Source organism: Myotis lucifugus, unplaced genomic scaffold (genome assembly GCF_000147115.1).
Source record: "Myotis lucifugus unplaced genomic scaffold, Myoluc2.0 scaffold_138, whole genome shotgun sequence".
NCBI classification, from domain to species: domain Eukaryota; kingdom Metazoa; phylum Chordata; class Mammalia; order Chiroptera; family Vespertilionidae; genus Myotis; species Myotis lucifugus.
The window spans coordinates 643,328-657,649 of record NW_005871186.1 but is presented as its reverse complement, the minus strand read 5'-3'; the positions used below and the strand labels follow the sequence as shown (position 1 = coordinate 657,649).

The following is a 14,322-nucleotide window of genomic DNA, read 5'->3' as shown; positions in this document are numbered from 1 at the left end:
CTTTAGCGCCATGTGTTTTAACCAAGGTCACCTCTCCGAGAAAGGTTGTTTCCCCAGGTGGGGATCTTTCCCTGAGGTTAGGGAGGGGATACAACCCCTTAATTAAGTGCCAGGCGGGTAGTTAAGCTACATAATCTTTACTCCCTGGAATGGAGATAAGAAACGCCCTAACCTTTGTAATAGAAATTGACAGGATTAAAATCGGCTGGTATAAATATGGATATAACAAGACAATAAACATCAGATCCTGATCAGTTCCTAACCAGAACTCCGACCAGAACTTTGGCTGGAGATCCTGGCTAGAGGTCCTGACTAGGCTGCTGATCAACTGAAGGCTGTCTTCGTGTCATTCCTTCTTCGCCGACTCCGTCCACACCTTTGGGGACCCCTGGACCCGCTGGGATTGGACCCCAGCATCTCATCATTGATGTTTCTCTCTCTCTTCCTCTTTGAAATCAATAAAAAATTTATTATATATATAAAAAAAGAAAGTGACCAGATCCAAGACAACGGCCAGCAGGAGGTGATGAAGGAGCTTGAAGAAATCTGCAAATGTGGAATGAAAACTTCAGTAATGTCCAAGTTGATGAAGCTAATTTATTAACTTGGCAAGGACTTATTGTTCCTGACAACCCTCCATATGATAAGGGGGCCTTCAGAATGGAAATCAACTTTCCAGCAGAATACTCATTCAAACCACTGAAGATTACATTTGAAACAAAGATCTATCACCCCAACATCGATGAAAAGGGACAGGTCTGTGTGCTGGTAATTAGTGCTGAAAACTGGAAGTCAGCAACGAAAACCAAGTAATCCAGTCTCTCATAGCACTGGTGAATGACCTCCAGCCTGAGCACCCCCTTCAGGCTGACCTAGCTGAAGAATACTCTAAAGACCGTAAAAAATTCTGCAAGAATGCTGAAGAGTTTACAAAGAAATATGCAGAAAAGCGACCTGTGGACTAAAATCTACCACAATTAATTCCAGCGAGTGTGAGCAGAGACCCCGAGCGGAGCATTCACAAACCCAGCAAAGCAGGACTCTGTGGAAAATTGCCACAGGCTACCTGGTGTTTGCTTGTGGCAGTTACTAACTTTCTAGTTTTCTTAGTCAAAAGTGGTCTTAGATAACCTGTAATAAAAGGATTAAAAATTTAAGATGTTCTAAAAAAAGAAAGAAAGAAAAGGAAAGAAAGTTGCAGTGGGGAGAGGGGAGATATCAGACATGATCAACTTTAGCCACTTGAGTTTTTAAGTGTCATTTCCCCCCCCTCACATTGAGGTAGGGCAGTCTGCTCCTAAAGCCTGCACAGGGTTCTGAGCAAACACACACACACACACACACACAAAACCCACCAAAAACACACAAATATAATCTGAAACTGAAAGTACATCTCTCTCCCACATAAAAAGGCCAGACCACTGCCTTCTCAGGCACTTCTATCAAAGACGGACCAGGACCAAATCACCAAGGATCTCCAGGAAATCAGGTACTTGATAACTCGGTTCTGTTCTCTGAAGGGGAAGGGTCTCTGAGTGTGAGGACCCCAGGAGGGCCCCTGAGGAGAGACTGGTGTTTGGATGGGACTGGAAGAATATCTGAAGCCAGAGGTGATTGCTATAGTGGAGTTATATCAAAAGCCAAAGCCACAAAGTCAGTTCTGTGTAAGAAACATTCTAGGTAGGGAGGTGAGGTCAGACTTGGCAAATAGGGAACCATATGGAAGGACAGACACGCTGTCTATCCATCCCTCTTAAATTTAAAAACTTAATCTTAGATTGTGCAATTTATACCCCAGAATCCTGATGCAGCACTGTTGGTCCCTGTGTCTCATGGTCCCTTGTGCAAAAGGTTCTCCCGCTTCCTATGGTTAGACAAGCCTAGATCTTCAGGTCAGAATAGGAATATATTATTTCCCTCCTTCCCCACACCAACTTCTACCTTTCCTTCAAACCAAGAACCCCCTGAAAGCTTCCATGCATGTTAGCTCCCCTGATAGAAGTAAAGGCTGACAACATTGAGAGATGTTCAGAAGTATTGACTTAAGTTTGAGCCCCAGATTAACAAAACTTTGAGACTATCTTAAAAAACACACACAACCTACACATTTGTGAAAGGACTCATTGTAGAGAGCGCCTAGGAAGGCACATGAGCTGATTGTCAGCAGAGCCACATCCTGGAAACATACCTTGCCAGAGGCAGGTATGTGGTCAGCCTGACCTTTAGCTCAGGCGCCAGGGTGGGTTTCATTATCTAAGTTCAGCCAGGTGCCAGGAAGGGACACAATTATCTGGGCTCAGCTAGGAGTGGCAGTTACAAAGAAGCCACAAGAATGAAGAATTGCAGCTTGATCTTTAACCATGATTTCACATAATTTCCTTTGTCTTAAACTCTAGTAAAATTTCCTGGTATCATGCTGTATATAATAAACACGCTGCACTAGCTCTGGGTCACTGTCTCTCCATCCAAGGGCAGCATCCCACCTGGCCCAGCTTTACGTAAAGTCTTTGCGTCTGTCTCTTTTTTGTCCTTTTCTCAATCCCCAGCCGCCCCTACTCAGGACTCATCTGCTCTCTAGCCGTGGTGGTCGCAGCCCAAGAGAGAAAACTTATAACTCATAGTAACTTTTTAGGGGGAGTAAAACGTCAGGGCTTGTGAAGGATCCACTAAAATGGGATCTGTTTTTCTCACTGGCCATCTGAGTGACACCCAGCTCTGCCTATGACCAGGATTAACTGTTTCTTTACCAGCTCCCTACTGATTCACTGCTCCCTGTGTGCAGGACCCAGGCAGAAGTCCTGGTTAGCTGTGCAGAAAGCAGAGTATGTAGGACTGGGGCTTCCAGATTTGCAGTAGGGACCGAGTCATCAGCACACTCACAGTGGAACTAATGTTCACACCTCACTTTCATTATCTTATATTTTTTTGCAGTTAGTTTTGAACTTGGAGATGACTTCTCTTCTAGCCACAGCAGTTCACTTTTTGATCCTAACTCAATGGCTAACACAACAGGTAATATATATCACCCCCTCCACCCACATCATGCTGACCTACTTTGCCCTCACATCTTTATTTATTTATTTCTAAAATATATTTTTATTGATTTTTTACAGAGAGAAGGGGAGAGGGATAGAGAGTTAGAAACATCGATGAGAGAGAGACATCGATCAGCTGCCTCCTGCACACTCCCCACAGGGTATGTGCTCGCAACCAAGGTACATGCCCTTGGCCGGAATCGAACCTGGGACCCTTGAGTCCGCAGGCCGATGCTCTATCCACTGAGCAAAACTGGTTAGGGCGGCCCTCACATCTTTAAAAGTATAGAGTTCCCACAGTTGAGTCTGAGGCTAAAGCCATTTAGAGAGCATGAGTCTGAAAAGATTATTTTAAATATTGGGAAACAAAACAGAGTAACAAAGCCTAGTTTTTTCTTTTTACACTACTCACGGTATAAGATTGTCTTCATGTGTGTACCATACATGAGTGCTATGACAGGAACATGTCGAATTTCATGCTAAGCAAGAAGTCCAGACTGTGGGCTCTGGGCAGCATCCAGTACTTGCAAATGGGTCAAAGAATACTACCTCTTCTCTACAGGTGACCGGCCGGGTACGACCAGGTAATTCATGTTGGCTAGACATGGCTAAAAATGCATTTGATGATCAGTATGTGGGCTGTACTGAAGAAATGGAGGCAAAAGCACCCCAGCTGTTAGAAGAAGAATTTAAAGTGAATAGAAATTTAAGCGCAGAATGGAAAAAGGCAAAGACAAAATGGGAGGAAATAAAGAACAAAATAGACTCTTCAAAACGACTCAGTGATTTCCATGGAATAGCTCTAGTGGCCTATACTGGAGATATTGGAATAGAATTTAACAAGGCTGTCAGAAACTTCCGTCAAAATACAAGTAAGTTTCAGTTCAAAGCCTTCCATTATTATTTGACAAGAGCTCTTCAGCTTCTCAAGCCAACGAATTGCTATACAGTTTATAGAGGCTATAAGACAGAGTGTAATTACATTGGAAAAGGAAATGTACGTTTTGGCCAAGTTGCTTCATCATCTCTCTCTAAAGAAGAAGCTATAAAATTTACTGACAATCATAAGGGAAACCTGGTTACCATCAAAACCTGCTCGGGTGTTAAAATTGAAATGTTCTCTTACATTCCATCACAAGAGGAAGTGCTAATTCCAGGCTATGAAGAATATCAGAAAGTCAACCAAAATAACAATGACCTTTCACTTGACAGGCCCAAAATATCTAAGAGTAACTACAATTGCTTTTATATCAACAGCTCAGGTGAGTCTGGGACTGTGTTCCAGGTGGGAGTGGTGGGACATCCTGAAATAGAAGAGGGAGTTCTCTGCTACCAGAAGACACCAGGACAGAGCACAAGGGGGCCTTCAACCAATTGCTGATGAGTATTAGGTTCCTAAAAATACAGGGCTGATATCCTGGAATAGAGAGCAGCTCAGGCAGTTCCTCGTCCGGCCATCTCTTAACTTCCCTGCTGTGCAAAACAGTCAGAAAGATCTGCTGGGCACCAGGAAACATGGGTTTTGGAAACTAATATGTCAGGGGGTATAGGAAAGGTTTGGGGAGTTGGGAGACCTGTTCTCAGGCAGAACAATACAGTCACTGCAGTAATCCTGCCAGGAGAAGAGGGTGCCTGAACTGAGCAGGGGGCTGTGGTGATCAAGGGAAGTTGGGGAACTGATGCTGTCTATGAGATATCATAGGAGAGAGGAGGGGGAGTATGGTTAGAAAATAGGATGGTGGGCCTTGAGATTTCCAGCGTGGGTAGTTTACAGGTTCTGAGTTGTTTGGAGGACATTTCCATAGCAGGGGTTGGTTACACTGAAGAGCAGGTGAATAGTGTTGGAGCTGAGGAAATCAAAGAACTGAAAGATTTTGCACCAATGGGCCACATAGTAGACCACATGCACAGGGTGATACCTAGACTGATGAAGGTTAGAGATGGTAAAACCATCAGTGAAGGCATATGAGTGAAGACATATCAGTAGTGGCTGGAAGGCTGTTACCTGTCCAGCCCTGTGATGGGAGAGAAAGTGCCACCAAGGGTTGCCTCCACTTTACCCAACCTTTCCCAAGGTGTCCTGGCTCTCAGGTTTCCTTGCATTTACACCTATCATTCCTTCTGGCCTGAAATCTCTGACTTCATGTCGTATTTCATCCAATCTAAGACGCTATCAATTTAGTAAAGTAATTATCTTTCACTATCTCTCATTATCTTTCACTAGCTCAGATATCACTTCTAATTATAAGCCTTCCTTGATACTCTCAGGCAAAATTAAATACCATGCTCCATGCCATAAGTTGGGGTCAGACAACCTCAATGGTAATCCAGGCTCAACAACCATTAGTTCCGTGAATTTGAACAAGTTACCTGAGCAATCTATGTTTCAGCTACCTCATTTGGTGTTGTTTTTTTTTTCTTTCTCTCTTCCATTATTATTTTTTTTATTATTAGTTAAGGTATTACAAATGTGTCCTCATCCCCCCCATTAACCCTCAACCTCCCCCCTCCTCCCTGCACACTCATGCTCCCATCCCCCTGTTGTCCATGTCCATTGGTTTGGCTTATATATGTGTATACAAGTCCTTCAGTTGATCTCTTTCCCTTCAACTACCTCCTTTGTAAAATGAGGATATAAATAGTAATACTTCAATAGTGTGTCTGTGAGAATTACAGAAGTTCTTAACTTATTGCCCGGGACATCGGTATTGCTTAACAAATACTCTTGTTTTTTGTCCCCATGGAGAACCTTGTATGCATCTCAGCCATACATTCTCCATCTCTATGGTAATAATTTGTTTACAGTCTGGTGATCTCTTTAGTGCCAGAGACGTTGTCTTCCTGCTTCCTCTGCACCCAGGGCCTGTCAGTAATGCCTGGCTTGAATCAGGGCTCCAGTAGTTGTTGCTGAAGGAAGTTAGGTTTTGTTGAGATGCCAGGGTCCAGCCAGAAGTGGATCTGAGCTGCAGAGGGACTGAGTATCCAGTAAGTTTCAACCAAATTAGTCGTTATGCTCTGAAAGGTTGCTGGAAACAAGAGAAAAGTTTGAAGTAGAAAGGGACTGCAGAGAGTGATTACTGGGGGACTCTGAGCTTTTACCTGTAGAATTTTGAAATTGGATCAAGCCTAATAAAAACAGGACAACCAGGCAAACAATCCAGCAGAGGAAAGGTGCTGCCCTCCCATCTCAGGCGCAGTGCTTGATGTTCATTCAGATTCAGGCAGACTGAGCTGAGAACCCCAGGAGAGGAGGCCAGATCCCACACAAAGACTGAACTCTTATTAACACTAGACTAGAGTATATATGTTGCTGCAAAAGATGTATGTTCATGAAGTCGCAATCCAGAAACATATTCCTAAGTGGACAAAGACAAACATGGAGGGGCTCCCACAGTGGCCAGGGATCTGCAGGGCCCATGTGGGGAAAGCCTTTCTTACTGAGGCACATGTGGCTGGGAGCACAGGGGCCTGAGAAGTGGGGATGGGAGGGTGTGAGGGGCCCATAGCCCTGAGAACTCAGTCCACTCAACGTGACCTTAAATTCAGAGACCCAAAAGGATGTGTTCTCACAGTCCACTCCCTTTCTGGTATTCCTGGGTATTTCAGGAGCCCCTGAAAGGCAAAAGGAGAGTCTAATTGCTGGCTAAGTAAAAGGAACCCCTAGGGCTCACACTGGTGGTGTTTTGATCCTGGGGGGAAGCTTGAAAAGTCTGGGAGGCCCATGTCTTAAGAAACACCATAGAGAAACCAAACCTTTCCTTCTCTTCCTCCCATTGCAGGAACGAAAGAAAGTTCTGCATTCATTCTGCTGCTGCCTGGCCTCCTGGTCCTGAGGCTCCTCCCTGCTGAGCTGTAACCTTGCCCTGCCTGGTGCCTGGGTCTGCATGGGGTATTGGGAAGGGAGGGACGCAGGGTCCGTGTGTGGCTTATGTTAGTGCTCACATCCCCCGAGACATCTAAGGGATCTTCTGGGTCTGACCGCAAAAGTATGCTTCCTGTCTCCAAATGCACTTACTACCTGAGATAAGTCCCTAGTCCAGCGGTTCTCAACCTGTGGGTCATGACCCCTTGGCGGTCGAACGACCCTTTCACAGGGGTCACCTAAGACCCTCCTGCATATCAGATATTTACATTAAGATTCATAACAGTAGCAACATTACATTACAATTCATAACAGTAGCAACTTCATTAGTTATGAAGTAGCAACGAAAAATAATTTTATGGTTGGGTCACAACATGAGGAACTGTATTTAAAGGGCCAGAAGGTTGAGAACCACTGCCCTAGTCTCTCGACACTTCGCTGTGATTAAAAAGCAATGCTTTTACACACTGTCAGCAGTAACGGTCTTTAAAATGCAATTTAATCTTGATGAATGTTATAATCTAAAGAAATAAACCATTGATAATCACACCTTGCTTCTCTGTGACTAGATTTTACTACTAGTTGTATTCTTTGCCCAGGAAATTCTCCCAGGGCATTAGATGTGATGCTGGCATTTTCACAGTTGAGAAGTTTCATGTCTTATACTTCTCACAAATATCCTTGAAGCCCTGATTGATTGAGCCAGAAATACCAGAGCTGTGTTAGATAAATCCTCCCTGCACCACCCCACCAGAAACCCAAGCAGTCACCAAGCCCTGTCAACTTATTTTAACAATAGCTCTCTATTGATTGGGGAAGTATTTCCTAAGACAAAAAAAAAGCACAAGCTGTAAAGAAATTTTTTGACATAACAATAACAATATAACTCTAATGTATTGGGTACTTACTATGTATTAGGCACTCATTGTTCTCCATTGTTCTAAGCACTTTATATGTTTAGTCATTTAGCCCTCATAATAACTCTATAAGGTAAGTTCTATTTTTCTCCAATTTTACACTTGAGGCACTGAGGTTATGTAATTCACTGTCAAAGAATAAAACAAAGGTAAGGAACAAGGGAAGGGAATAGACTAGGGAGAGGAAGGGGGTGAAGTGTTAGGAGGAGTCATTCTAATTAAGCAGTGAAAACTAATACTCCTGATAGGATAGAGTCCATAGGTCTGCACATAATTGGCTACAATAAATCCTAAATTCTTTGCAGTTAAAATCTGGCATACAGCCCTAGCTGGTTTGGCTCCGTGGATAGAGTGTCGGCCTGCAGACTGAAGAGTCCCAGGTTTGATTCCAGTCTAAGGCACATGCCTGGGTTTCGGGCCTGATCCCTAATTGGAGGTGTGAAGGGGGCAGTCGACCAATGATTCTCTCTCATCATTGATGTTTCTATCTCTCTCGCCCTCTCCCTTCCTCTCTCTCTGAAATCAATATATATATATATATATATATATATATATTTTAAATCCGGATTACAGACCTGGCCGGTGTTGCCCAGTGGCTTGGACGTTGTCTTGTGCATTGAAAGGTTGCCAATTCAATTCCCCTTCAGGACACATGACCAGGTTTCGTAGTGGATCCCCAGGAGGGGGGAGGGGTGCAGAAGGCCACTGATCAATGTTTCTCTCTCTCTAAATTAAAAAAAAAGAAATCGCTGGCATACAGGGGTCATTAAAGGTTTATGATTAACTTCAGCACAAAGAACCACTTTGATGAAATAAAGTGGTTCCATTTTATGTCTGTTGATCTCCTAGTTGAAAAAGGCACATTGTTGCAAAACACCTGGGGAATAAATAAAGCAGAACGCTATCTGATAAATGATGAACACAGGCAATATTAGAAGGATATAACTTCCTTCTTTTCCCTTCCTCCCCCAATTCCAAATCACAAACAGCAGCTAATTACAAAACCTCATCTGTTCTAGCCAACCCCACTCTGGCCCTGACGACTTCTGTTACACTTGTTAAGAGTAATTCTAAAACTGAAAGGGACCATAGGAAATGCACATTCATACCCAGAATGCTTTCTTCCTCCTGAGCATGAGGATTCTCAGAGACCCATGGAGATCAAGGGTCCACAATTTAGGATTCTGGCAAGACTTTCATTCAAACAAAACCAACATCCAGAGGACACTCCAAGGGTGAGGGTACGAGTTGCTGGAACAGAATCAGTAGTTGGTCCACACCAAGTGAAGGCCCTTCCTTCCTTCCTTCCTTCCTTGGAAGACACACCCTTGGCCTGTGCTGCAGGGGAGGCTGAGCTCATTAAAATACAAGATACTGACTGGGCAGACACCACACTGTTCTCTTAGAATTCAAACAACTAAGTTGTTCCAGATATTTCCTTAGGAAACGGCAACATGAGAAACGTTCCGGAGATACGCTGCCTGAAGTGTTTGTGTGCAGGAGAAGGTAGAGGGGTTCTCACCCACAGAGCAGCGTTGTGTGGGGATTGGAAAGTGCTAGGGTGTTTGATTAAGGAGAGTGAGCCCTCAGTCAGACACTTAAGATCTCCTCCAGGATGTAACAGCAACCGAGTTTGCTCATTAGCCGGCCACTATCAGCTCAACCACCAGGGGGCGTGGTTCACATTTTCACCCCGGCGTCTCGGAAAACCCAGCGCTTCCATCCCAAGTCTTCTAAGGTGGATCCGGAACTCTCAGGCAGGCCAGTAGCCTGTTTCCCTTGACTTGGGAAAGAGGTGGGAAACCACCCTTGAAGAGACTAAAACTAAAAACTTGAAAAGCAATGTCAGTGATTTGAGTACACCTTGTCATAGTTAAACAAGGTTCAAGTTACTTTAGAAAGAGGGCACTCTAGAGAGGAAATGAGGGAGCGTGTGGGTTCCCAAGAGAATTCAAATAAAGACTATGCTGAATCTGCCTCCAGTAAAATACAAGCTGGATGGCGGTGTCCTGTATGAGAGCAGCAAAGGGAAGCCTCATAATTCACAGACCCTGGGAGGATGCCACGGCGCCACAAAGGACACTTGGCAGAGGGGATCAAGGGCTTCCTTCTATTTGCTTTACAGAGCAATGGAATTCTTTAAACCTTCATTCCAAGTCTTAGTCCTGAAGGTTTCTTAAAATCTTTGTGACTACCAATTTTCGGCTTTATGTTAATTTGCATATCATTTGGCCTGATCTTCATGTTTAATTGGAACTCAGCAGGAGCCTCGAAGCCACAAGTTAGATTATTCCCATTTCCCAGCCAAAATTTCTGAATTAAGGGCTTAGACTTGAAAGCAGGAGTAGTGTTTAAATATGTAACAACCCAGTTTCTTTTCCAAGGTTATTTACACATATTTTGTGTTATTCTTATAAGAACGTAAAATTTACCTTTTGCCCAAAGGTTTAATACTCTATTGAATGGCTTCATTTTTTTTTTCACTTGGAAGCTGTTTTTTTCTAAGTAAAAAGCCATTAAAGATTCATCCTTTTGAAGACTAATTTTTAATCTATTTAAATGTATTAACATAAATCACAGAGTGCAATTTACAGCTCAATTCTCCTTGCAAACATGGTGTCCTGCTATTTAGAAGGTTTTATTTTTTTCTCATCCTGGAGGGCTTTTCATAAAGAGCTGGCACATTTAAAGTATTGGAGGTATGACTTGGTTTCTTAATTTTTCCCCATGGAAACACTGACTCCCTTTATCTTAGATTTATATAAGCGCTCAGTGGTCCCTTGAAACCAATACAAATAGGAAATCTACTGAGGTTGAGAGACATTATAAAAGTATTTTCTACAAATCTACAGAGGCCTAAATAATTCAAAAGTACTTTGATGTCAGACTCATTTCTGTGTCATCTATAGTATGTCCAGACCAAACCTCCAGAAACAAGCAAGCTGAAAATCTATTGGGGTCTCAACACCTTGGATTCACCATTCCCATCCCTCAATTCATATCAATTCAAACACAGTGCAGCTGGGCTTTTACACGGGGGGCAAGTCTTTCATTCTCACAACAGCAGAAACAATAATTTAATTATTGGGCAATCTAAAGACTAACCAGGGGCCTTATTTCCCTAAGGAGAAAAAAAACCATGCATACATTCAGAAAACACACCCCTGCCCTGAGCTTTCCTGAACCATCATACATGTATTTATCCTCTAGGGGGCAGTAGTTCCCTGCTCTGGACGAAAACAACCGTGGTCTGGTCCACAGGTTTGCCTTTTGGAACCTCCAGGGAAAATACACTCAGCTGTGCCTTAATTCCAAAAGAAAACACGTCAGCTTCAAATCAGATAAAATTCTAACCCAGAAACTAGGTACATCCATTCCAGGAGCCAGAAACACAGGAGCTATCCGTCTGTTCTGATTGCTGGCAGGCTCATAGATAAGACTCCATGTGTATTCCCTGAACATCTGGCAAAAGCCACAAAACAATAATCCACCGCAACAGCAAACAAACTGCAGTTTTTCTGGATGCTCTACTGATGTTTTTAGCCAGTTGCAACTTGATGTCCTTATTTTGAACAGATTAGAAACAGATCTCAGAAACAGGCAGGTACCCCAATGAGACCAAATGAATTGCCATTGCCTGTGTTCCCTCTGAAAACAGCTGAGACGAGGATTTGCCTGAAGGGGATTTATTTGGGAGGTGATCCCAGGGTGCAGGAGTGGGAAACTGGTAAGGTGACCAGCCATCCCTGCTTACTTGGGACTCACATCCCTAAGATGTGAGCCTCAGGAGAGTTCAAGCACACTGGAATGAGTTGGTCACTATAGGAACTGGGGAAGTAGCCCCAGAGAAGGAGGGAAAGTCAGCGCAAGGCTGAGCCAATGAGTTGGTTTGATCCAATGGCATCTTTCGAGGTGCATCTCAGAATTGGGGAGCATTTATCCACGGGTTCTCATACCCAATTAGTTAAGTGTTGCCCTGTGGGGTGTTAAATCCTCCCACAGTTGGAGCTCACATGCACGAAAGCCTGTGAGTTCCTATAGGCATTTCCCATTGCGGCTTCAGAGAAGCCCTGAGCAGAGAGTGAGAGAAACGCAATGCAGCTGAGGCCCAGCAGCTCTGCTGGGTTACGCCTAACAGATCTGGTTGCTGTAGCAATGGCTGAAGTCAAAATTGGACTGACAAGGTGTGAGGTCCAGGACAAGACATGTCCAGTGCTTGAAGGTTAACTTTGCCTCATATTTGAGCTCCGCATGGAGTCACCAACTGCTGCTCTTAGCTCCCCTTTAGTTTATTAATTTAAAGGAGGCGAAACTCTCCAACTCTTGGTTTAAATAAGAAATTCTACAGAGTGGTTTTATTTCCCTCATGGATATTGAGGAGGTTGCCATGCCAATGATCCCCTTCTGGTGAAAAAAAAAAAGAGAAAATTCACAGGTATTTGTACCAGCCTCTAAAACCAAAATGTCCATTTAAATGTCATCACATTGTAAAACATCAGGGAGGACAACCAATCGAATCACAGACCTTTTAGAGGTTAATGTGTCTTGTCACAAGATACACTGCTGAAGCCCAGATGTCTTGCAAAACGTGTTGGAAATCATATTTGCAGCAATGATTCACAGGTATTTTTACTTCCATCGTTCTCTTAAACTTTTTATGACAAAACATTTTCAGAATCCTCTTATACCATCAATAACCATCAGCTTTTGGGCATGCTTCTTCTGTCTCCCTCTGTTAAGAATGCATGAAGCGGCAAGCAACAGAAAGACTAATTACATGATGTTAAGTAAAAGCACTGTTTCAGATAACATAAAGTCTAGATATAGGCAGTCCAGGAAGTGTGTAGAATTGAGTGATGTCTTCAAAAAATGAGCTCCCTCTAATGCTTTGGTTCTCCATTTTTAGAATGTGGTTGCAATATGGCTGCTAAGTCTCCAGAAATCACATCCTTGTACCAGGAAGAAAGAATGAAGGTGAAAAGAACCCAAGGATATGCCAGCTGCCTCCGGTTTCCTTCTGAAACTTTTCCCAGGCTCTACTCAGTAACTTTTACTTACATCACTTTGGCTTGGACAGGTCACATGGTCTCTACTTGCTGCAAGGGAGTGTGGATGGTGAGCAATTTTAGTTGGGGACATAGCCACCCTGAACTCGATCAGGGTCCTGTTAGTCAGGAAGGGTCCTCTGTCCTTTTGCCAGTGATCTTCTCTCTGCTTCCAATTTTCTCCCCTTGACCACCCAGGACATTCCTTTATTTAATAATATTTATTTGATACTCACTCCCTGCCAGTACCAAGGCTAGGTCCGGGGCTCTAAAGAGAAATTAAAAGTAGTCTTTGCTCTTGAAAAGGTCCTAGTCTAACCTATAGCAGGAAGCCAATACACAACATCTAAACTTGATAACTGTACAGTTACAAAAGCACACTATTTCAAGATATAGCCCTGGCCAGTGTGGCTCGGTTGGTTGGAGCATCATCCTGGGCACCAAAAGGTAGAGAGTTTGACTTCCAGTCACAGTTCAATCCCCAGTTGGGGTGCATGTGGGAGGCAACCAATAGATGTTTCTCTATTATATCAATGTTTCTGTCTCTCTCTCTCTCACTCCCTCTCTTTCAAAAAAATTATATAGACGAAAACTCTCAAAGATATAAAACCAGAAATGGCCCAAAGGAGTTGCATTTTGGAGATCAGACTGGACCAGGAAGGTGTAGAGCTGAGGATTATTGATACCATTATAAGCTTTTTTTTTTTTAAATAAAATAACTGTGAAAAATAGTACTGCAGTAAGCATCTTTGTGCATAAAGAATGGTTGCCATTTTGGGGTATGTTTCTATGATACATTCTTAGAATCTCTGTGTTAAAGATCACAGACACAAATTTGCTTCCAAAATTATGCAGGGTTGTTAGAGTTTAAAGGAGCGACATATGTAAACTACCAACCAAGCACATAGCAGGCGCTCAGTACACATTAGTGAGAAACAAATAAATCACCAAGAGTTTTGTCGGAATTCCAGCCCCTTCCAAGAGCTGCTACAAAGATGTTCCCTGGTTCTTTTGCTAATACAAATAGTACTGCAGGGAGCCGTCCTGTGCCTGTGTCCATTCAGATTGGAGCCAGTGTATATTCCAGGGAGAGATTTCTGGAAATGGGTAAACACCTGTCATTTTGCTAGATGACGTGTCTCCTCCATCGGGGTGGTACCATTTTGCACTTCCCCTAGTAATGTGTGAATGTGTCTTTTTCTCACAGCTTCACCAAGAGAAATGGTTGTCCAACTGTAAGATGTATATTCATCTGATGGGAGAGAAATGGTCTCTCAGCGTTGTTTGAATTTGCATTTCTAGCGGATACTTGTCATTTCCCTCTGTCACTGCTCAGTCTAAATTTCTCTTGCCCTTGTTAGCACTTCAATTGGTCTCACTGCTTGCCAAGGGGATAACCCAGACCTTTGTCCCTGAGGGGTCTGGGCCCTTGGTGGCTTTGCCTTTGTCAGGTCAAGGATACC

General features: G+C 43.4%; 1 protein-coding gene and 1 pseudogene across 1 annotated transcript; both read left to right on the top strand.

The window, feature by feature from the left end:
- Nucleotides 1-526: 526 nt before the first annotated feature.
- On the top strand, nt 527-965 carry LOC102438330 (annotated as a pseudogene).
- A 1,984-nt stretch (nt 966-2,949) lies between these two features.
- LOC102438022 (T-cell ecto-ADP-ribosyltransferase 2-like) lies at nt 2,950-6,891 on the top strand. Its single transcript, XM_023758775.1, has 3 exons — nt 2,950-3,012; nt 3,598-4,297; nt 6,815-6,891. The coding sequence occupies exons 1-3, from the start codon at nt 2,950-2,952 to the stop codon at nt 6,889-6,891; spliced, it is 840 nt and encodes a 279-aa protein (XP_023614543.1).
- Nucleotides 6,892-14,322: the final 7,431 nt, after the last annotated feature.

What these genes read in the sequence shown, in the direction of transcription:
- LOC102438022 (XM_023758775.1), top strand. Translation starts at nt 2,950, where the DNA reads ATGACTTCTCTTCTAGCCACAGCAGTTCACTTTTTGATCCTAACTCAA. An exon ending in CTCAATGGCTAACACAACAG is followed by an intron (nt 3,013 to 3,597) that starts GTAATATATATC and finishes TCTTCTCTACAG; the next exon opens with GTGACCGGCCGGGTACGACC. An exon ending in CTTTTATATCAACAGCTCAG is followed by an intron (nt 4,298 to 6,814) that starts GTGAGTCTGGGA and finishes CTCCCATTGCAG; the next exon opens with GAACGAAAGAAAGTTCTGCA.